Here is a 23,949-nt window from a genome sequence, read left to right as displayed (position 1 = left end):
CCTCTCCAAAGCACTTTTTTTTTGGGGGGGGGGTATTTTTCTCTAAATCATGTTGGGATGGTTTTTCAGTCTGTATGTTGAAAATGTATATGCTGGGTTACTTCTAGTAATTTTTTAAAGACCAAACTACACATCAGAGGCCAAGAGAAATCCACTTGGGGAGGTATTTTGGAGCAGAGAAACTGCCAATTCCTTGCTCCTGATGCTGATAAGCAATCGGTTGTTCCCTCCAGATGTGGCTTTTAATATTAAATAAATAAATATTAATATTAAATAAACAAATCCAGTCCTTTAAAATTACACTTACTTATTCCCTGTCTTATTTTCATGGAATTCAAGATGGCTACAGGTACACACATTCACCTTACAGTGATCAGATGGGCAAATCTGCTAAAAACTGCCAGCATTTTAGTGCACTTTTTTCCTATGCAAATTTGCTTAATATACACATTTTTCATGTAGCTCCCCTCCTTTTCACCAATGTATTATTATTTGTTTAAAAATGCATTTCCTGCTAATACACACATTATATGGTTGGAAAACTGCACCACAAAGTTCTTTTGAGAAGTGAAAATTTTGAAGGAAAGCTGTGTCTCATTCTTTGTTTGTTTGGAGAGCTGAATCAGGTAGGTTCACATTCAAATGTGAAATATACTCAGAGTCGCAAAGTGATTTCATGCTCTTTATTCAGCTCATAGTGGTGAGGAGGAATGAATGAAAGTCCCCTCAAGTATCTGCTTTATATACATTATTTACACAATGGGCTGCACATGATTGGTTAATTCTGGAATTCTACTGTAAGCCAATCAGGTTGTGGATTCAGTTATATCTGGAGCAGGATTGGGTGGTTCCTGCCAAACAATCATACTGTTGCATTGTTCTTGGACCAATCAGACTGCTGCATTCTGAATCCTATTGTTCTAGGACCAATCAGACTGCCGCACTTTGGATCCTATTGTTCTAGGACCAATCAGACTGCTGCACTTTGGATCCTATTCAACTCAGTACATAACAAAATGCAAACTGAATCAAATTTCTTCCCGATCTTCAGCAGTGAGCAACTTTCTGTTGGAAGTGTCAGGATGCAGCTCAGCTTGTGTTAAAGGCAGGCAAGTCTCCATGGGGATAGAATAGATAGTGGAGCCCCAAGCTTCTTATACTGTCTTTCTGAGCTCACCTGTGCTAACCTTTCCTCAGGTGCAAGACTGATACTCTCAAGGTTGCTGACCTCCCTTCCTCCTCTTCCTCTCTCCACCTTTGCCTAATACCTATGGATTAACTCCTATCTGACACAACTGTGTTTAAGAGGAAGGATCCAGTTGATAACAGTGGAACAGACTCCCTCAGAAGATAGTGGATTCTCCATTGGAGGCTTTTAAGCAGACACTGGGTGGTCATCTGTCATTGATGTTTTATTTGATATTCCTGCAGACCCTAAGGATCCCTTCCAACTCTACAATTCTATTATTCCATGATTCTATGCTTCTTTGTCTCTTTCTCTCCTTCAGAGGTGAAGGAGCGAGTATGGCTCTTTGCATCTCCACCTTAGTTAGCTGGAACTGTGATCTTTCCTACACAACATGTATTATTTCCTGTAATAAACTTGGCTTTCTTATTTTCCATACGTCCGGGGCAAAGTGTACTCCTCCAAGAGAGGAGTCATTTCAAGCTTCTGCTGATGCATTTAAACTGCAAATGCCACCACCTTCCACAACAACCTCGAAAAGATCCCCGCTTAGCTGTCTGGCAGCATTTTCAAAACAACGTTCTAGCTCTGAAAACTATCACACCAATAATTTATCGCGTTGGAGTTCTTTGTGTCCAGCAGTAGCAAGCCCTTGGGAAGTTCACAACGAGAGCAAAATAAAGACAAATAACCGATGCCCCTAGCATCTGACAACCGGAGCCTCTGAAGATGGCAGCTGCATTGAAGTGTCTAAAAAATTTCCTTAGTTTTTTCAATTTTTATAGAGCCAAATGGATGGACTTACTCCTTTAATGAAAACTACACGGCCTGGGGGTCCCGGAGGCCCAGGTAATCCACGCACACCAGGAGGCCCCTAGAAAGATAAAAGCAGGAAAAGCATCAGGGATTGTTTTCCAGCAAAGGCCAGGGCCGGCCTCACCACTGTGTGATGTATTTCAATATAGCATGTCAACATGTTTCCTGATCTTAGTGCTAACTTTTTCTTGTCTGGTGGTGTTTCTGAACATGCAAGTGTTCACAGTAGGTCTTAATCTTGTGAGAAATCCCTTTAGGTGTTGTCATTAAAAAGTAGGGCTGCAGATTCTGATATGTGCTCGTGATCTGATCTGGGTCATGATACACCTGGATTGAACCAGGTGGCTTTGAATGTGAATTATATGGATTCCTCCCCCATCTCTACCCAGAGGGGGGGGTAGCTGTGCACCCGGGGGCAGGGCTAGCCATCTGCAGGGGCAGGGTGAGCATCCCAGGGGGGTGGGGCAGTGATGTCACTCCCCTCAGGGATGACACCTGGGTGGACCGCACGCACCACACCCCCTTCCTCCGCCAGCGGCTCTACCAGCACCAGTTGAATCCCACTCGTCTGGGTGGCAGAATAACCTGCTAAAAGCGGCTCTGTTCTGGCGCTAAAGTGAGTACCCAGGAGGACACAACTCAGACCAACTCCTCCCAGCTTTCCCACCCAAGACTCAGTTGTGCACAGACTTTTCTCCTCATCCACTAACAAGCAATAAATGAGGAAGATTTTATTGCAACCCAACCTGACTCTAAGATATAGAGCCAGCATGCCCAAGAACTGCCTGCTAAGGCAACCACAAACACTCTGGTTGGGGAGGACCAAAGCAGGGGATATATGCCAGCTGTCTAATTGATGCTCACCTGTACTGGCCTGTCCATCCTTTCTCCAACACCAAACCAGCTCCTTACCTTTAATCACATTACTCGGGGCATCCCACACGCTCCTACACAGTTCATAAACCTCCTCCCCCCCCCCCCGCTCATAACTAAAGACCCTGCTAATTTGGCAGTGTTTGAAACACCCCATCAACCTTGTGATTGCTACAAGACAGGCCACACTAAAAACAAAACAAAAAACACAGCACAACCTCACCCTTTAGGGATAAGGCCTCACCATACATGTCACAGAGCATTTCCAAACAAATCATCTCTTCACCTCTATTGTGTCTCTTGTATAACCCCTGGCAATTGGTTTCAGAAGTAAACAGAAGTATCGTCTGAACATGGATATATGAACATTGGTGACCATATCTTCCGAGAATGGGTTATCATATCCCTTTCGACTAATTTGACTAATCCCCTTTTATAGCCACACAAGCCAGTGCCTATATAAAAGGGAATGTCCTCTTAATTAATTCATGAATTGAATAGAGCTTCCTTTTGCTTGTTATGAGTATAGTTGCATCTTCTTAAACTGTTAATAAGAACATTTCTGTAGAACTTACATATAATGTTACACCGCGTTCACCTTTTATGCCTTTTTTCCCATTCAGGCCAGGACGCCCCTGAAAGGCAGATAACAGCACATAAATGCCTTATGCCACAATAAAAAGAATTTTAAAATACCCCTCTTCCCAAAAAAGAAATATACCCACTGGCCGACCGGGGAAACCAAGTTCTCCTTTAAGTCCTGAAGGTCCAGGTGGCCCCTAAAGACAAAAAGAAGTATTACAAACAGAAAGAAAAACAGAACAAATGCCTATATATGTGCAGTGCGCTTTATTGGAAATAAAGCCATATTTTAGTGCCTCTGCCACACATTTGTAGCTAATAATGAATTCGTATGTTCAATGCACATTAATACATTTGTACTAGCATGTTCAATATTGTTTGTATTTTATCTTTATTTTAAAGATGAATAAAGTTTCTTTTAAAAAGTTGAGAATCAGAGGCAATCCAGGAAAAGCTCTTCAAATACACTATAGGTATTACTGGGGCATTCTGCTTACATTTTTTTGTAGGGTTGCTTGAATATGTTTGCTTTTAAAAGTCAGCCTACCACATTTGCACTTTCTGACTCAATATGTGAACTGAAACACAATCATCCTTTGAAATCTGTCCTTTTCAAAAAAGAACCATTTGTATTATTTTCATTAACGTTGCAAACAACGAACATGACCGAACAAGGTTTTTCAAGTTATAACTACAGCAAGAAGAGCACCCACCAGTGTACTGTGGTGAGCACTCTGCGCTCATGCGCGTGAAGAGTCATCTTATCGTAGGGATCCTGTGTCTCATGCATTACTCTACTTTCAGGGAGCTCTCACGGGAAGACTGGGGATGTAGAGTATATCACAAAAATTCTGGGAAAAGATTTTTGACACCATCTCTTCCATCATGGGCCAGAAATGGAAGCCTGTCCTGTCCTTAGCCCCATTATCCCTGGACAAAAACCATAGGATTGAGGCCAATGACCTAGTGTTCTTTTTGTTGACAGCAGTGTGACTGGCTGTTGCTTGTCACTTTGAAGCCGAATCGGTGCCACTAATGGAGACATAACCATCTCTTGTATTTTAATATTTTGTTGGAAGCAGCCCAGACAGGCTGGGGAAACCCAGCCAGATGGGAGGGGTATAAATAATAAATTATTATTATTACTGATAGAATTTTGGAATGCAGTTCTCCAGCAAATTTGTGTGTACAAAAATGCATAAAGGGTGTATAAATGTGTGACATTTGGTGAAAGAATGCACTACAAACGGGGAAATTTCTTTGCCAAATTTGTACACTGGGGAAGATTGCATGGGAAAATATGTTTATTAGTTGAAATTTGCACTAAAGTGCCGACAAAAAACAGGCTGGTTTCAGAAGAATGGTATGTTTTCACATATGTACAAATGTATTTTTAATGGATCTAGGTTTCCAATAGAACTTTGCTTTTTACCATTATAATTCCTTCCACATAGTTCATTCCTTTCTTCACTTTTCTACCGTCACTTTGAAATACTTCTCCCTCTGCATGAACAAATACTTCTCCCTCTGCATGAATAGCAAAAGGTGCATGAACTGATTTAAAAAAATTAATAAGCTTACCATTGGTCCAACTGGTCCTGTTACTCCAGGTTCACCCTATGAGAAAAAGGGTTCTATTAGCCATTATTATTATTATTATTATTATTATTATTATTATTATTATTATTAGCCACCCTATACCCACAGGTCTCAGGGCAGTTCCTTTAAGAGCACACATTCTCTTCTATGGGACAGGGAGAGCAGAAGCATGCAAAAAACAAGCCAACAAGGTTACCTTCTCTCCTGGTCTTCTTATCACTTCTGTTAATGATTCAGCTGAAGCAAAGATGGCTCCTGGCTCACCCTTTTCACCCTACAAAAACCACATTTTTTCATTTTTCCTCCAAGGTTTGATGTTTACATTTATCTGGCGTACATAAATCTATCAGATGAATTTGCTGCTTTATTCACTTATACCAAGAGCTGACATGAATCTGGCTTCAAATAGCCTCTTCCAAATGAGAAACAAACCAATGGTTTGATGTACAGGGATCAATCCACAGATATGGGTCCCAGATCTGGAAAAGTTGAAAACTAACAAGGGAACAATTCACAACGCCCCATTGTTATCCTTGGATCCTGGAATGTGCTGCTAGATCCATAGCCCCGAATTACAATTGTGTGGTTCCACCTTTTTTCAACTTCCCAGAAGAAATTGCTTATTGGATTACCGTTTTGTAAAGGGAAGCTTCATCTCCACCACATTTAAAGGAAATATGACAAACCCTGCAAACCAAATTCTTGAGGTCTCAGGCTGCCAAGATGTCTTGAGCTCATCTTTGAATATACAAGAGGAAATCATCCCTAACAGTTTCAAAATATGCTGGTAACCACCTCACATTTCTAAACTGGTCTACTGCCTGCTTTCCTTTTTACCTGCTTTCCTTTCTCTCCTGGTGAACCAGGAAGTCCAATGTCTCCTTTCGGTCCCCTGGGGCCCTAGAAAAAAACAAAGTAGACTTTCTATAAACAGGCCTATTATGATTAGGTAACTTCCGCATGTTGCCAAATATGATTAAAATCTGATTGTTTTTAGGACAACAGCAGACCTGTATGCAAAACTGGGTCTGCTGACAAATCTCTACAGAGCCATGGTCATGGCTGGGGAGGGGACATGGGCATCTGCTGAGACTGGGAGAGGTGAAGGGAGCCAGGGAAGGAACTGAGGGCATCAGCAGTGGGTGGAATGTGGGTCTGGCTGCTGTGTCTACCCACAGAGGGACAGTCAGCCAGCCTATCCAATGAGAATCAAGGGAGGGGTAGACCTGGAGTGCAGGTTTCTCAGAAGCTACATCTACCCAGGTGTCATCATCATTCACAAGGTCTACCAGAAATAGTAGGTATGTTTGTAATATTTACTTTACCCTTCCCCTAGAAAAATTCCTGTGGATGTCCATGGGAGGGGGGTGATTTAAAGTGCAGAATGGGGGAGGTGGGAGCAAGTTGTTGCCCCTGCCCTCATCACTGCCCATACTATTTCAGCCCCTTTCCCTCCTCTACCAGTGTCCTTTTTACAGGTAGCTCTAGCTGTGGTCAGGCATCCCACTGACCACGATACATAAAATTAGGGGAAGGCTCCAGTTATTCACTCCAGCCCTGTCCCAAGCATCCCCAGGGGTGTGGGCTACTCTTCATACCTGTCTGCAATTAGCATAGAAGCCTGGAATGGGTTTAAATGTGTGTGAATGAGCATACCCAGAAACTCTCCCTGTGATTCGGAATCCTGATTCCCGGTGCATTCAGAAAAGTCTGAAGAGCAAAGCCTGAGAGGTTTCGAGTGGGGCTTGCCTATATCTCTCTGCTCCCAGCCCTGATTTTATGCATCGTGTGTTTGGGACATCACTACCAAGAGCGGGGAAATTCCACTCTGCTTTGGGGATATTTGAGGGATGTGATCATGTAGGGAGAGCAGCATGAGCTTTTTACATCAGTGTTCCCTGCCTCCAGGGCATGTGATCCACTCATTCAAAAGTGATGTGGGAACAGTTACATAACTCCCACACAAATTATGAATCAGCCTACATAAAGACCAAATAGGCTAACGGAAACAGGTAGGCCCAGAGGTGTCAGCTTGTGAGGACATCACACCCTGAAATTGCATGTGTGAGCATCTTGACTCCCTCCATAAGTCAGGCAGAAGATTCCCAGGTTTTGGGAAGGAGGCACTAGGGGAACATTTAGGGGACTAGCCTAGTCCCGCCTTGTTGGATCAGGCCTTCTCTTAGCAACAAATACACGTCCCGCTGGAGCCAACATACCCACTGGCCAGGCCAGCAGCCGGGGACACCTTCAGTAAGTGAAGGAGGGCTGTGTGTGCATAGCTGTACACAAGGAGGTTTCATCTGTGTGAGTGGTGGACCTGCCTGGCCAAGGTTTCCACTTGTCTGTGCAACTTCATGTGGGGAGGCCTTCTTCACACGGTTGACAAGTGCTCATCCACCTGTGGCCGGCAGGTGTGTTCATGTTGGGGCCTGGGGGTTGCAACATGGTCCCCATCCCTCAGCCACGTTTGCTACATCTATGGAGCAGAAGGCCTGAAGAGAGCTCAATACTTAATCTGGAAATGTTACAAAAGGAGCATGATGGCAATAGACACCATCCTAGTTTCATTTCCCCTATGATTTATGTGAAATGCTCTTATCTGATGACTTCAAGCGTCTGACTGGAACTTGCTGAAGTCATCATATAGAAGAATCAAAGCAGTATCACTTGGTCAGAATTGAAACTTATTCTCAAAGCCGCCACTGGAATCCTGCAGTATAATGTCTCAGATAATTACTCACGTTTATGTTATTTTCTCATTTTCTTCTTAGGACCTTAGAGTTTGTTGGGCATGATGTGCTTTGTGCACCATGTCAAGTGCTAAAACATTAATAGCAATTGCATTACATGTTTACTATTTCAGAAACTGGGTATATGGTACTTACAGGGAATCCTGGCAGGCCGGGCCTACCGTCTGAACCCTGTAAAATGCAATGACAAAACAGGCGAAGATGTTTCACTGTGATTAGGATCCCTGCTGTTTGTGGATGCCATTTCATTTTGAACTGCATTTAAAACATTGGACAACTTTCTGTCTGAGTAGCAGAATCCAAGGCTTAAGTTTCAGAAGCTAACAGTCACTGTTAATTACTTGAAAAATATTTCTGGTCTACAGAGACACACATCCTTTAGGAAACATGGCAGATTTAATTTGTCTGCATCAGAACCAGCAAGTTTGCATTCATTGTTTTGATTGGTGGGAACTGTAAGTTTTGTGGAAATACTTCTCCATATGATAGAAACATATCATATAGGCCCACAATGATTAGTTGATGTGTAAAATAAATCAAAATCCTTTTCCTGATTTTAAAAAGTGAGAGCAGATACAAAGTAAATTATTTAATACTTGTAAATATATATGTGTAATGGGTATGAGTTACTCGTGAGTAAACTGGTGCCTTTCTCGGTTAATTTGCCTTGTTAAACCTTTCTGACTGCACAGCCCTTCTCATCGCGGCTGCTTCAGTCACTGGCAGAATCCGTCAGTGGGCGTTTCTTGAACCTCTTCCAACATAAAAGTTGTTTGACACCCAGTCTCCTCCTCCTCTCACTGCGCGGGAGTCTTCTGCGCAGGGAGGGCGTGGGCAGCGGAGGACCTGGGCTCTCCTCACTGATGTCCAGTGAAGAGTCCTGGAGCCCTCTCTCCAATTCCCCCGTCTGCCCCCCTTCATCCCTGGTGTTGCGCTGATTGGCTTCCCCCTCTACTGAGCTGTTTCTCCCCCTGCTGCTGGGTCCTTCGCCAGCATCATCTGGGAGCCTCCCCTTCGCCTCTCGCTCCAATGTCAGTTCCCTGATAATATGGTTAGATCCAGAATGAGGCTTCAGTACTATTACACACTTATCTGGGGAGAAAGCCTCATTTAAATCAGTGAGAGTTACTTCTAAGTAGCGATATACAAGTTATTTGTACTCTGAAGTTGGTTGCACGTCATTGCCGGTGAAATCAGTGGGACTTAGCTTGAGGAATGACTAACTTTTCCCATTGATTTCAGTGGGACGGAAGTTCAGCTAAGTCCATCCCATAAACTCCAGGTGGACAGCAACACCTTTGAAGTGACATTTTGTCTTCCCTCATACACAAAAACAAAGGTCTCTCTTTAAGAAGATGCTTCTTTTAACTCCTGCATGCATTATCCAAAAAGGGAAGTTGGTTTTCCTCTCCAGAACTATCGCTTTACTACTGTGCAAACATATACATAGATGTGCACTCAGCTGATCTGGGGAGATCGCCACCTCCCTGAGTGGCACAAGGTGTTTTTAATCTCCATTGTGGTGCTGGGTTGAACAGATAGCTTTAAACCTATCTGTCCTGTCCAGTGCCAGGATGGTGATCTAAACCACCCATCAGGTCAAGGCTTGGTAAGCCGCTGGGGAAGGTTTGGTAGTCCAGATCAGGCCCATGTGCCCACTCCTGCTTTATAAACTTGCTAAAAAGAGTGATATTTTGTGTGTGCGGACACAAGTGCATGTGAAACACGCCATACATCTGCTTCCACCTCCCCATTCCCATGCTCTTTGCCAGGTCAGTAAAAGAGGTGGTAGCAAGTAAATCAGCACTGAAAATCAGAGCATGCCTCTCTTGCAGGGAGTGGGACTTAACATCCCCTTTGGAAAAATGATGCTAATCACATTGTGTATGCCTCTTATAGAGATTAAACCATCCCCAATCGCCATCTTCATCGTCATCATCATATAGTATTATATTCTACATGTTTAGCTAGAAACATATTGGAGATTACTATGATTATATTCTGTTATATTGGATGGATCAAGATCTCTACTTAGGTCTGTTGTCATATGACACAGTGAAGTCCAAAGAAGTTGGTAGAAGAAGCATATTTCTATGTGAGGATCAGAGCAAAATGCTTTGGGAGTTTACTTAAACCAAGGCATTGTTTTACCTAGTACAACAGAATAGAACATACTCACTGGAGGCCCAACAAGTCCTTTGATTCTCGTAATGTTAAAACTTTCATCTGAAGCATTTAGTGACTGAAAGAGAGAGAGAGAGAAGCAGGCAAAATGCCAAACATTAATAGAACATCCACTAATTTCTAGAAATATTGGAGAAAAATGAAATGTTCTACTAATTTTATCTAAGATGGAGAAAGGTAAGCAGGTCATCAAAAGCATACACTGTTTTTATACCCCTCTCTTTCAAGCATTATTTATTTTATTGCACTCCAGCAAGAAGTGTCAGACACAGGAGAATAAGGAAAGGGGGGGGGGACTTTGGAGATTTGCATTAGATAGTCAGACAGAGGAAGCCACTGCAAGGCCTGCTACTTCTGCTTATATTGCTAAACCCCTATAATATGATGTCACTCTCTTTTTTTACTAGAGCTGGGCTGAAGAAACTCCCCAAGCAGCTGGACGGACATGGGTGTGGCAAAAACCCCCAAAACCTCCTGTGTGCTGGCAGCCTGTCATAATCCCTTATGGGGGGATCCCTCATTAAAAAAGGGGGAATTGGCCATTAGAACTCTGATCCATCACAAGAGTAAAGTTTGCTTCCTGGTATCCACTACATGCCTCTGCTGTGAGCAACCACCATAATGGAAGGAGCGAAGGTGCATTTAAAAATACGCAATAAGCACCTACTAGGGAGACACGTTTGACCAAGGCTCTCTGGTGTGTTCATTGTGCTTTTTTCACTTACACATCTTCTTTCCAAATGTTGCATTTAGCAAAATGGAATTTGTCTTTACCATAAAGCAGGCATGTCCAAAGTCTGTTTCGGGGGCCTAATCTGGCCCCCGAAGCTCAACAACTATGGTGCAAAATCAACAACTTCAATCCTTTCAACTGATCCTATCATCACAAAAAAAGCTCAACAACTTCAATCCCATCACAGCCCTTCACTTCATCAAATCTAGCCCTCTTTGAAAAAAGTTTGGACACCACTGCTTGAAAAGTGAAGTAACATCATGGGCTGGTGCAGAGAGAATGCTCCTAAAGCTCTTTAACCATTGTTCATAAGTTCCTTCCTCTACCCGCTTCCCTTTCTGGTGCAAACATCTACAGGATTTACCAAAGACACTCTGCTATCCATTTTGTGTTTTGAAACCTGCTTCATTAGCATTAACCACAGTAATAGGGGAATCTGTGTGTGAGATGAGGGACTGGAACATGCAATATGGCAGGGTAATTTCCCATCAATATTGGTTAATTTCATCAGAGAAAGGCCCACTTGAACACCATTACGGCAATGAAAAAGCGACATGGTTTTGCTTATACAGTATTTGCTGCCAAGGCAACACGCCACATTCTCTGCATCGAGCATAACAGTCACCGGTGAAGTCAAGAGATTTGGCTTTGTATTATTTATAATATTTATGAGATGTCTCAAAGTAATTTCTCTAGGTGTCTTACTTATAAAATAATAAAACATACCAATAAAACCATATTATTATATGTTACTGCTTGGCTTCCCTCTACTTCTATGCCTCAATGGAATATAAACTCTCAATATCTGACTTCATCTCTAGATGTTGAAGTAATTTGCATTTCATATAAGAACAAATTCCCATGGGTAGTTTCAAAAAACTTTCAGGTTTCAAACTAGCTCACATGGGCTCACTGGAGAATTGAAACATAGTTCAGTCAAATGTTAGACATCTTTATTTCTGCATATATTCGTAACAAACATGCTTTCCAGAATGCTTGGGCAGGAAAGCTTGAAGAAGTAGTTTGTTCTGTATTTTAGATTATGTAGCAGAACAGAAGGTAACTAAAAAACAGTGTTCTTGTTGTTTCTAATTTGGGGGTGCAGTTTTGCTTACTTAGAGGATTATGAGGTGGTCTGAGGGCTCCCATTACAGTCTGGAGCTACTGCTTTTTTTTACAGTTAAAACATTTCCTTCCCTCACAGATATTTGTTTCTTCAAGAAACTAGAAAGCCTGGCTGGTCAATGACAACCGAGCAGCAACTAACTGGGAGAGATGGTGCTTTTTGGAAAGGTGCTTTTGTTCTTCACAGGGCTACCGAATGTCCAAATAGAGGTATGTGCCTATGGAGAAGGTATACGAGTCTGGTGCGATGTAAGGCATCCACATATATATGCAGAGTCCTTAAACCCCACAAACAATTAGGATAAGCAAAAGAAAAGGACACCACTTTTGCCTCCTCTGTTGTGCGACGTAAGTCTTGTTCTTTAGCTTACTCACAAGTAAACCAATTATTTTTGAGTCAAGCCAGTAAGGCAGCCTCCCCAACTTCTGCTGGGCTGGCCATGATGGCTGAAGATAATGGGAGCTGTAGTCCAACAACAACATCTGGCAACCCAGTGTTGGAACCAGTGGCGTAGCGTGGGTTGTCAGCACCCGGGGCAAGGCAAGTAATTTGCGCCCCCTAACCCGTGAATTTGCGCCCCCTAACCAGTGGATTTGCGCCCCCTAACCCTAACCCCCAGATGTTGCGGCCAGTGCGGCCGGGCCCCCCTGCACCCCCCACGCTACGCCACTGGTTGGAACAGAGCCGGGCCATTTCTGAAGGTCTTACACAATCTTGCAGGGCTCTCAAGATCTGGCTGATCCGGAAGCTGCAGCCATGGGACCCATGGGGTTTCGTGGGGACAGCAAGGGTGGCATCTTTCTGCTTTGCCTCAGGCGGTCAAACAGCACGGTTCGCCCCTGCTACGAAGTCTAGCTGTGATTACAGTGAAGCAGAGCCTAGCTCTCACATCCCGCTCCCTCTCTCTCTTTACCTATCAATGTACTCCATTGCCTGGTATGGAACAGATGTAGCAAAGAACATCAGGATTTCTGGAATGATTTCAAGATTTTTGTGAAGGCCTCACTTCCAAACTTCCACAATTGGCAGACATTAGCAGCAGCACTAGGCAAATGCACAAAAGGCGGTTATAATGGTGCAGCAGAATAGCAATAAGATACCTACCCTGGGAATGGCTATGATGGGACCAGGTGGTCCAGGTGGTCCGGGTGGTCCCACAACACTGACACCATCTTGTCCTGGTTCGCCCTATTGCAAGAGAATATGGTGGTTAGGAGCGCAGGGAATGACCTTGGGTAATGAGACAAAACCAAACAATGTTAATCTTCTGATTTATAGACGCACACGGTCCGTTTTCCGAACTCAATGCATTCTCAGAAAATTGTTTGTCAGGTGAGCATTTGCATAACAAGCTGGTGATTTCCATTATTTCCTATGGGAACATTTCTAATCCGTTATCTTTCTCCCACCATGTTTTCTTCCTAAAATGCCCAGAGCCAACCAACAGAAGAAAGACAAAGCAAAACTGGTGTGTCCAATCTCTCCTTCTCCCTGATTGGCCCATCTCTTTCCCCCATCCCTCCCTTGCATGGTTTTTGCCTGAAAAATAGCTGCAGCCAACTAGCAAAGCACAAACAAAGAAGGAAGTGGGCAAACTCCAGCTGCCTGGATATCTGAATCACCCACACATATGTGCCCTGAGTGGGCTGGGGAAACAGAGCCAGATGGGCAGGGTATTATTATTATTATTATTATTATTATTATTATTATTATTATTATTATTATTAATGAAGGTTTGGGCAAAATTCTTTGCATTTGGATAAGTGTATCTGCAGATAACAAGCAGGTGGATAGCGGGACCTGCATGTAGCAGCTTCAGCCCTTGTAAAAATATGGTGCATGCATCACTGAGGTCCAAGTGGATATTGAATTGAATTAAAATAAATGCCACTTCTTACCTTGGGTCCTGGGTCACCCTTATCTCCTTTTGACCCCTGCATTTAATTTAAAAGTCAGCATTAATTGCATGAAAGGAAGATGGTAACACTGTCACTAATAATATAGATTGTATATGTTGAAACACGGCTATCCATGAGAGAAACAATGGACAAAACAATAGACAAAAGGTCAGAATTGATTTATTTATTTAATAAAATTTATACACCGCTTGATTTAAAAACAAAACAAAACTCAAAGCGGTTTACAAAAGACAAAGCAGTAAAATCTAGAAAAATGTACAACCCAGCGTACAAAACTTAAAATACTAAAACAGACTAAAATTACTTCAACTTTCTAAGCAGCTAGATAGGCCTGTCTAAACAGGAATGTTTTTGACAGGTGTTGAAAGGGGTATGGTGAAGGCCTCTATCAAGAGGCAGAGAGTTCCAAAGTGGAGATGCCACCACATTAAAAGATCAAGGACTTACAAATGCAAAACAGGTATTATGTGACACCAGTTCTGTCAACAGAAGCAGTTGAGTGGGCACATGTGGGGGAGGGGGATCTCGTGGGTAAACTGATCCCATTGCCCCACGGGTAGAATTCAGTGGCAACCCCCCAACCTTCTGAGTTTCAGACCACAAATGGCTCTCCTTCAGGGGCATCTAGATCACAGGCCAACTCACTGGCTTTTCTTGTTGAGCGACAACTGTTAAGGAGGCCTAGTCATTCTGGCCAAGGGCACAAATCTCCTTCTCTGAGGAAAAAAGCAGGTACCTGCTACGCACGGATTAACATTGTTGTCATTATGAGACATAAAACAAAAAACAAAATAACTGCAAACACTTGAAAAATATAAAATTACAGGTTACAGTGTACCATGTGCTTTGACCTTTAAGAAGGGCTGGTAGAATGTGGGAGCATATAAATATGAAATTTAATCTTAATATACACCCACCAGTGGGTCTTGGGATCTTGCCTTCAATGTTGTTTGCTGCCTATTGAAATTTATTTGTCCGGCTCCCGCACCTAAACCTGAAACGAAGCCTCTGCACATCTCAGGCTACAATTTCAAGCGATGCACAGAGAAGGAGGTCCATAGCCTACTCACTGTGTCTCCAGGTCTTCCAGCAACACCAGGAAATCCTGGCCTTCCTTCTGGGCCTTGCTCTCCCTAACGGAACACAAAAATATCCCACATTCACTTCACAGATTCATCAGCTGCTTTTAACTGAGGCCACGATCCAGAGAATTCGTTCCAATGCCCCCAAAGGCTTACTACAAATGTAAAGATCACAGGGAAAGAAAAAGTAACACAGGGATGGTGGCACCCCAAGTAACAAAGCCAGACAGACATAAAGGGGCACTCATCTCAAAGAGGCCCCCCCAGAAAGAGTCCTGGCATCTCAGCGGCCATGGTCTGTCTACTGATTATACATAGTATGGTTTTCAAAAGCTTCATTCAGGTAAAAAGGTAAAGGACCCCTGGACAGTTAAGTGAAGTCAAAGGAAACTATGGGTTGTAGCGCTCATCTCGCTTCAGGCCGAGGGAGCCGGCATTTGTCCACAGACAGCTTTCCGAGTCTCATGTGGCCAGCATGACTAAACCACTTATGGCTCAACGGGACACTATGATGAATGCCAGAGCGCATAGAAATGCCGTTTACCTTCCTGCCACAGCAGTACCTATTTATCTACTTGCACTGGTGTGTTTTTGAACTGCTAGGTTGGCAGGAGCTGGGATGGAGCGACAGGAGCTCACCCCGTCACGGGAATTCAAACTGCCGACCTTCCGATTGGCAAGCTGAAGAGGATCAGTGGTTTAGACCACAGCGTCACCCGCGTCCCTGTCAAATTCAGCCCAGATGGGACATTGAACAAATGGCAAACAACCAAAGCAAGACAAATAATAGTGTGCTAAACTATAAATATAAGTAGTCTGAGCCTTCAGCAAACATAGCAAGAAATAACAATCTGTTATTGCCCATGCAAGGCCAATGTCATTCATGAAGTCTCTATTTAAGCTGCTTCCTACAGGTCGTACTCTAGTTTGAAGATGGAAGCATCCCAAAGCTGGAGTCCCATAGTATCACTTAAGAGGACAACCCAGGGCTGGCCTAAGCTGTTTTGCCAATATAGGCAAAATGCCCCGATGCCACCAGCATGATGCCACTTCTTCACAGATCCTGGCCCCCCTCCCTCCCCCTGACCATTATGTCCATGTTGCTGCCGGCTCCAACACTGCAACTGCCACCATGGCAAGGGCACAGTGGCAAGGGCACAGTGGCAACGGTGAGGACAATAGCACTGTGGCGGTGGCATGGGCAAAGCCCCAGTGGGACTGGCAGTGGTGCCATGGTAGAGGTGGGAGGCAGGCCTGCAAATGGCTTCACCAAAATTTGCTCCTGTGTTTCTGAAGAAGATTTATAGAGATTTTCTCAGTAGAAACTGGGCTGCCTAGCCTCTGCAACTGGGCCTAGAATTGCTCAGTTCTGGTGTATTCCATCTTCCGGTTGGAGGATGGAAGGTGGCTAACAGATTGAGGTTGAATCCTGACAAAACAGAAGTACTGTTTTGGGGGGACAGGAGACAGGCAGGTGTGGAGGACTCCCTGGTCCTGAATGAGATAACTGTGCCCCTGAAGGACCAGGTGCGCAGCCTGGGAGTCATTTTGGACTCGCAGCTGTCCATGGAGGCACAGGTCAATTCTGTGTCCAGGGCAGCTGTGTACCATCTCCATCTGGTACACAGGCTGAGACCCTACCTGCCTGCGGACTGTCTCACCAGAGTGGTGCATGCTCTAGTTATCTCCCGCTTGGACTACTGCAATGTGCTCCACGTGGGGCTACCTTTGAAGGTGACCCAGAAATTACAACTAATCCAGAATGTGGCAGCTAGACTGGTGACTGGGGGCAGCCGCCGAGACCATATAACACCGGTCTTGAAAGACCTACATTGGCTCCCAGTACGTTTCCGAGCACAATTAAAAATGTTGGTGCTGACCTTTAAAGCCCTAAATGGCCTCGGTCCAGTATACCTGAAGGAGCATCTCCACCTCCATCGTTTTGCCCGGACACTGAGGTCTAGCTCCGAGGGCCTTCTGGCGGTTCCCTTGCTGAGAGAAGCCAAGTTATAGGGAACCAGGCAGAGGCCTTCTTGGTAGTGGCACCTGCCCTGTGGAACACCCTCCCACCAGATGTCAAAGAGAAAAACAACTACCAGACTTTTAGAAGACATCTGAAGGCAACTTTTAGGGAAGCTTTTAATGTTTGATGCACTATTGTATTTTAATATTTTGTTGGAAGCTGCCCAGAGTGGCTGGGGAAGCCCAGCCAGATGGGTGGGCTATAAATAAATTATTATTATTATTATTATTATTGTTGTTGTTGTTGTTGTTGTTGTTGTTGTTATTAGTTAACACAAATAGCTGGACCACCACAGGTTTCAAAGCTGCTTTCCTTGGCTGATACCAGACTGATTCATGATTATGTTGACAACATTCTAGGCAAAATGCTTTTAAAGGTTGACTGGTATTGCTTTTCACAGATTCAAAATATGTTTAACAGATGGAATTCATGGAGCAAGTCTCCACATTCTGTTGTTTTCTAAATTACAGTAAGCAAAAACTGTTTCATGATAGAACCTTTCAATAATTAAGTGATTCACTGTGGCACCATTTTCATGTTTATACTGGCATGGCTCCAGTAAATCAGTTGAGACAACTTCTAGGAAACGAAAAAATTTAGTTCACTTGTAGCCAAGGAAATCCAGTGGGCTCAATGGTATTAAATGTATAGAGAGGAAATGTAGAGATTTGCCTGGCCCCATGCCTGTGTATACCACTAAAAAAGGTAGTGGCGCCATGGGAGTTGAATATCATCATCATCATCAATATTTTTAAAGTACTAAAAGCCAAGGCCAGGAGAGAAATGCTCACTGAGTAGCCCTAATAAGTCCAGCCACTCCCAGGCCTCCTTGCAGGGCCAGGATACACCCCCCCCCAACTGCCAGCCATTGTCAGGAGAAAGGGCAAGACATGACATGGAACCAACATCTCATTGGACCACAAGATATCCCTGCAGCCAATGAGCAATAGATGGCTCCATGCCTATGGGGCGGAACAGCCTCTTCTGCTGCTATCTTGGTGTGGCAACCCATCTAGTTAGAAACTAGCCAAGCACCTTTGGAACTTCTTCATTGCTTCTTTGGCCAAAACTAGTCTACTTCAGTGGTTTTCAACCAGTGTGCTGTGGCACCCTGGGGTGCCTTGAATGATGATCAGGGGTGCCGCAAGCAACAGTGGCCTCTGTCCCTCTTTCCTTCCTTCCCTCCTCTGATTCCCTCTTGCATCTCTGCCTCCCGAAGGCTTGCACAGCTCTTTTGCAGCAACCCTGGCTACAAGGCCACCCCCCCCCCCGAGGAATGGTGCCTCTGGGACTGGTCAGGGGTTGTTTCCCAGGCCCCTGTGTGAGGAGGTACCTCTCTTTAGGGCAGGGGGAGCAGCTCAGAGACCAGGGGTGGCAGTTGTGGCTGCTCAGAGGACTCCCAAGGAGAAGGGAGAGGAGAGAGGCTGAGGGAACTCTCCACAAGGGAGGGTGTTCGAAAAAGGGTGAGAGGCTGCCAGCTCTGCAGGCAAAGGGTGACATTACTGGGCTCCTCAGCCCCATAGAGGTGCTGCAGAAAGAATGTAGTTGGTCAAGGAAGCCATGGACTCAAAAAATTAAAAATCTCTGGTCTACTTACTTTACTTCGCCTCATCTCATTGCAATTCCATACATGCACCTAAATGTATGTTGTACATGAAGATGCATATTTTATAATGTGAGCAAAGAATGTCTTTGCTTCAGTCCAATGCACAAATCTGGAAATGGGACTACTGATTAGGTTCCAGGTGTATCTACCAGGGAGAAAGCAAGACATTTTCTTGGCATTTCTCACATGCCAAAATACATAGGTAAAGGTAAAGGACCCCTGGATGGTTAAGTCCAGTCAAATGCGACTGTGGGGTGTGGTGCTCATCTTGCTTCAGGCCAAGGGAACTGGCATTTGTCCACAGACAGCTTTCTGAGTCATGTGGCCAGCAGGACTAAACTGCTTCCGGCGCAACGGGACACCATGACAGAAGCCAGAGTGCACGGAAAAGCTGTTTACCTTCCCGCCACAGTGGTACCTATTTATCTACTTGCACTGGGGTGCTTTTGAACTGCTAGGTTGGCAGAAGATGGGACAGAGCTCCCCCCGTTGCAGGGATTTGAACCCCCAACCTTCTGCTCGGCAAGCCCAAGAGGCTCAGTGGCCACAGCGCCACCCACTCCGTGCCAAAATATATACATCTTCAGACAGAAGGGTAGATCAGCATGCCTGACATTAAAACACAAGAGCAAGCTCTATACTGGGATACTTGGAAATTCTAAAGTATGTGGTCACTTCAGCTAAATCTTTAATTTGTGTTAGATACAAAGTATTTGCCTTTTTTTCTATGAAGTCAGTTTATAAATCATGTTTAGTTAATGTCTCACCTTTAAGCCAGGTGTACCTGGTAGTCCATTGTCACCTTTTTCTCCCTAAAACAAAAACAAAATAGTCATTTTAAAAATGGAGAACTAAAATATTTTTTTAAACAAGAAGCTTCCTTGTATACTGTCAGGGAACTGCCATCGGAGGAACGGGAGGTGGAAGGGCTCATAGAGGCTGGGAGGGAGTCAGCAGCGAAAGCAGGGACCAGCAGGGGGAGAGAGGGGTCTCTGGAGGAAGGTCTCATGAATGCGGAGAGAGACGCAGCAGCTAAAGCAGGAACTAGCAGGGAAGAGGGAGGGATCAGGGACACGTCCAGCGAGAACAGCGGGGAGGTGTCAGAAGCTCCCATAGGGAGACCCATTCTTCGCCGGAAGCTGCCACGTCGTGAGTCCAGAAGACGCGTTTCCGTTAAGGAGCTTCTATGCTGGAAGCGCTTCCGCAAACAACCACTGTCGGAATCTACAAGTGACTAGGGCAGACATGTTTGAGGAGCTCTGTCACACACAGAGGTTTGTGGAGTTGCACAAACTCTGAGGGACCACGATTTTACGCACAAGCAGCTAAATCATCCCATCACAGCATTCCGACAGTCTTTGTAAGCTGCCTGTGCAGGAGAAGGCATCATGAGCGACCCAGCCGGAGCCGGAGAGGCAGGAGTTGGAACGGGTCCAAGCTTGGAAGATAGGTACCGAGCGTTGGAAATCCAATTGGCGCTGCAGACGGCTAGGCTTGAGGAGAGAAGGGCTCAGGATGCAGACAAGAAGGGGAGAGCCACCCAGTTCAACAGAAAGGTACCAGGATTGGTGCAGAAATTTGGGGGGGACCCCAAGGACTATCATGCCTTTAGAACAGAGATGCAATATGCCCTCAATGTGCAGTTTGATGAATTCCCTGACGAGGAATCGCGAGTGGCTTTTGTGATTGGGCATCTTGAAAAGGGGGCGAGAGACTGGGTTAGGCCCCTGATGGCAACGCACAATGACGTCCTAAAGGACACCATGAAGTTCTTTCGTGCAATGGATCTCATGTTTTCCAGCGATATTGAGGAAGGAGTGGTGCGCAGACAGCTAATGGCTTGCAAGCAGGGAAGCCGATCTGTCCGTGAGTACTGGACTGAGTTCACTATGCTGGTTCACAGATTGGGGTGGGACTTATCGGCGGCACCCATTCAAATGCTATTTGAAGAAGGTCTGGCTTCGGCTGTGAAAGACGAACTGTCCCGGGGTCCTAGGGCGGATTCCATGGATCAGCTGACTAAATCTGCGCTGACCATAGGAGCGCGCCAGGAGGCGAGAGCTTTGGAGAGGCGGGAAGGGAAAGGGGAACGCTGGAAGGAGTTCCGCATTCCTGAGATTCCAGAGACAACTTTCCCGCCGGCAGAGCCGATGGAAATCGGAACAGCGCGCGCGCGCGCAGTTTCAAAGCCCAGTGAGGGGGCTAAGAAGGAGGGAAAAGGCGCCCGGAAATGCTATCTCTGCCAACAGCCAGGCCATTTTGCCAGAGTCTGCCCCCAGAGGAAGGAATGGCAAGGGATGGTGGGAGCTGTTGAGGGAAGAGAGCAGGGAGAACCGGAGCAGGTAAAAGCCAACGCCTGGTTGCCACAGTCGGGGCACAGCAGCCAGGCCAAAGAGCAGTGAAAGTGCCCATGCCAGGAGCTCCTCAACCTGCTCTAGTGATTGAAGTGTCGCTAGAGCTGCAAAATGGACACCCCCTAAAGATAAAGGCGCTGTTGGACTCAGGCAGCTCCTGCAATTTTATGAGCAAAGAGTTTGCTGCTGAACACCAGATACAGACGATCCCTTTAAGCAACCCCCTGCAGGTGACCACGATCGATGGCAGGGAGTTGTTGGGAGGAGGAGTGAGCTTGCAGACCGTCCCAATGATAATGAGGGTGGCAAGGCACACAGAACTGATAGCGTTTAATGTGGCCACCTTGGGAGGCGCTCCCATTATTTTGGGAATGAGCTGGCTAGCGCTACATGATCCGCTGGTGGGCTGGCATCAGAGAGTGGTTTCCTTTGGTTCAGCACATTGCTTAGAACACTGCAAAGGGGAAAAGGGTTCAGCAGGGGCCCAAGCCACCCTAGCAGGGACGGAAGTAATGGAGAAGGTGAAGGTACCACCACAGTATGCAGATCTCAGCGACGTGTTCAGCGAGAAGGAAGCTGACCAACTACCCCCGCATAGGCCCTTTGACTGTCAGATCAATTTACTCCCTGGAGCACAGCTTCCTGTAGGCAAGTTGTATGCCATGTCAGACAGAGAAAGGCAGGAGCTGCGAGAGTTCATTGACAAGAACCTGAAGAGAGGCTTCATCAGAGAGTCCAAGGCAGCGGGGGGTAGCCCAGTGTTTTTTGTGGATAAAAAGAACACGGACAAGCCGAGACTTGTGTGTGACTTCAGGGGGTTAAATGCAGTGACAGAACCAGTGGCTTTCCCTATGCCCAGGATTGATGACATTTTGACCAGGGTGCGGAAGGGAAAGATTTTTACAAAGCTGGATCTAAGGGGGGCGTACAACCTGATACGTATAAGGAAAGGGGATGAATGGAAAACCACCATGTTCACCCCTTTGGGGGCATTTGAATATCTCGTTATGCCATTTGGATTACAAGCAGGCTCCGCGTGCTTCCAATCGTTTATGAACCACGTACTGGGGCCTTTGCTTTACAAGAATTGCGTGGCCTTCCTAGATGACGTGTTGGTGTATTCGGAGAATGAGGAGCAGCATGTGAGAGACGTCAGAGAAGTGTTGAGCAGGCTGCAAGCCAACAGGCTGTGGGTGAAACTGGAGAAGTGTCAGTTTCATACCAAGGAGGTGGAATTCCTGGGGTACCGCCTGTCAGACAAGGGATTGGCCATGGATCCCGGCAAGGTCCAGGCAGTGCTGGAATGGAAAACACCCAAAACCAAGAAGGATGTGCAGAGGTTCCTAGGGTTTGGAAACTTTTATCGTAAGTTCATCCGAAACTTTGCACACCTGACGGCGCCCATTACGGACTGTCTCAGCAGTAAGAAGAAATTTGTTTGGACTGCGGAGGCGGAGCGAGCGTTTGAGGAACTGAAAAGGGCCTTCGCCTCTGAAGGACAACTTCTGCATGTGGATTTACAAAAAAGGCTGAGGGTCGAAACAGACGCATCTGACAGAGCCATAGGGGCGGTGCTTCTTCTTCTGCAGCCAGGGAAGGAGGAGTCAGAGTGGCGACCGTGTGCCTTCTTTTCGCGAAAGCTGAACAAATCCGAGAGGAACTACACGGTGTACGACCGGGAACTTCTTGCTATTCATGAGGCTTTCCGGAGATGGAGGCACCTGCTAATTGGTGCACAACATAAGGTGCAAGTGTGCACGGACCATAAGAACCTAGAGTATTGGAGAACTGCGCGAGTGCTCAACCAACGGCAGTTGAGATGGGCCCAGGAGTTCTCCAAATTTAACTTTGAGATTTGTTACGTGCCAGGACCAGAGAACGTTAGGGCGGACGCTCTCTCACGCAAACCTGAATATTTGGAGGGGGAGGGAGCACCCGAAGAAACCCATGTCATTCCAGAGGACCGCTGGGTGTGTGGGGCGGCATTGGTGGGGCAAAGGGAACTGGTAGAGGGAACGGTGCATGATGAATACGCCCAGGACAAACTCAGGGGTCTCAGGAGGGAGGGAGACAAACCCGGGGGTTTTGAGGAGAGAAACGGGGCGTTGTATTACAAGGGAGCGTTATATATACCTGAAGGTGAATTGAGGGAGAAGGTACTCAAGCAACTGCACGATAGCCCCACAGCAGGGCATTTTGGGCAACACAAAACCATGTGGCTGGTTACCAGGGAATTTTGGTGGCCCAAGGTCAGGGAAGATGTGCGGGAGTATGTGAGAGGGTGTGACCAATGCCAACGAGCCAAGGGGGAGAGGCGGGCACCGGCAGGGTTATTAGAACCACTACCCACACCTGAAAGACCATGGGAAACAGTGGCAATAGATTTCATGACTGATCTGCCAAGGTCCAGAGGGAAAACAGCCATCATGGTTGTGGTAGACCTGTTAACCAAAATGGCCCACTTTATAGCCTGCTCACATGCGGTCACGGCAGAAGAAACCGCTAAATTGTTTGTAGAAAATGTGTTTAGGTTGCATGGTGCCCCCTTGAGGGTGGTTTCAGACCGAGGGAAACAATTTACTTCCAGGTTCTGGAGGAAGCTCATGAGCTTACTGCATGTAGAGGTTAATTTCTCAACTGCCCGGCATCCTGAAACCAATGGGCAGGCGGAAAGAGCTAATGGCGTCCTCCAGCAATATTTGAGGTGTTATGTGAATGACAGAGAGAATGATTGGGTGGAGAAGCTGGCGTTGGCAGAATTTGCCTACAACAATGCAGAGAACGTGTCCACGGGGATGAGCCCCTTTTTGGCTAATTACGGGTGCCATCCCCGAGCCTTCCCAGGGGGGGAAGGGGAGAACTGGAGCGTTCCAGCTGCAGAACAGTTCGTAGAAGAAATGGAAGCGATCCATCGCCAGCTCCAACTTAACTTAAACAGGGCCAAGGAGGAATATAAGAGGCAGGCAGACAAAAACAGAAGAGAAGGTGAAACCATTAGGGTGGGGGATCAGGTGTGGCTGTCAACCCAAGGGTTACCATTCAAAGGGGGTTGTAAGAAGTTAAGACCCAAAAGACTGGGCCCATTTGAAGTCACGCAGCAGGTCAACCCAGTG

General features: G+C 45.7%; 1 protein-coding gene across 3 annotated transcripts in view; it reads right to left on the bottom strand.

Moving 5' to 3' along the window:
• The window catches only part of COL15A1 (collagen type XV alpha 1 chain), a 131,089-nt gene that overhangs the window by 25,735 nt on the left and 81,405 nt on the right, over positions 1–23,949 (bottom strand). For all 3 annotated transcript variants that reach the window (XR_014001256.1, XM_081166095.1, XM_081166096.1), the window contains exons 19-30: positions 19,250–19,294; positions 14,842–14,904; positions 13,751–13,786; positions 12,957–13,040; positions 9,989–10,051; positions 7,945–7,980; positions 5,894–5,956; positions 5,253–5,330; positions 5,039–5,074; positions 3,601–3,654; positions 3,451–3,510; positions 1,992–2,060 (exon numbers count right to left, since the gene is read on the bottom strand). Coding sequence is in view for 2 of the 3 variants with exons in the window: in XM_081166095.1 (XP_081022221.1) it covers positions 1,992–2,060; positions 3,451–3,510; positions 3,601–3,654; positions 5,039–5,074; positions 5,253–5,330; positions 5,894–5,956; positions 7,945–7,980; positions 9,989–10,051; positions 12,957–13,040; positions 13,751–13,786; positions 14,842–14,904; positions 19,250–19,294 (687 nt within the window). In the remaining variant the exon portion in view is untranslated. The remainder of the gene's footprint in view (positions 1–1,991; positions 2,061–3,450; positions 3,511–3,600; positions 3,655–5,038; positions 5,075–5,252; positions 5,331–5,893; positions 5,957–7,944; positions 7,981–9,988; positions 10,052–12,956; positions 13,041–13,750; positions 13,787–14,841; positions 14,905–19,249; positions 19,295–23,949) is intronic.

The sequence above is a fragment of the Podarcis bocagei genome, assembly GCF_964188305.1.
Source record: "Podarcis bocagei genome assembly, chromosome: 13".
Lineage (NCBI taxonomy): Eukaryota > Metazoa > Chordata > Lepidosauria > Squamata > Lacertidae > Podarcis > Podarcis bocagei.
The sequence above is the reverse complement of the archived record's forward strand: the minus strand, read 5'-3'. Positions and strand labels throughout refer to the sequence as shown.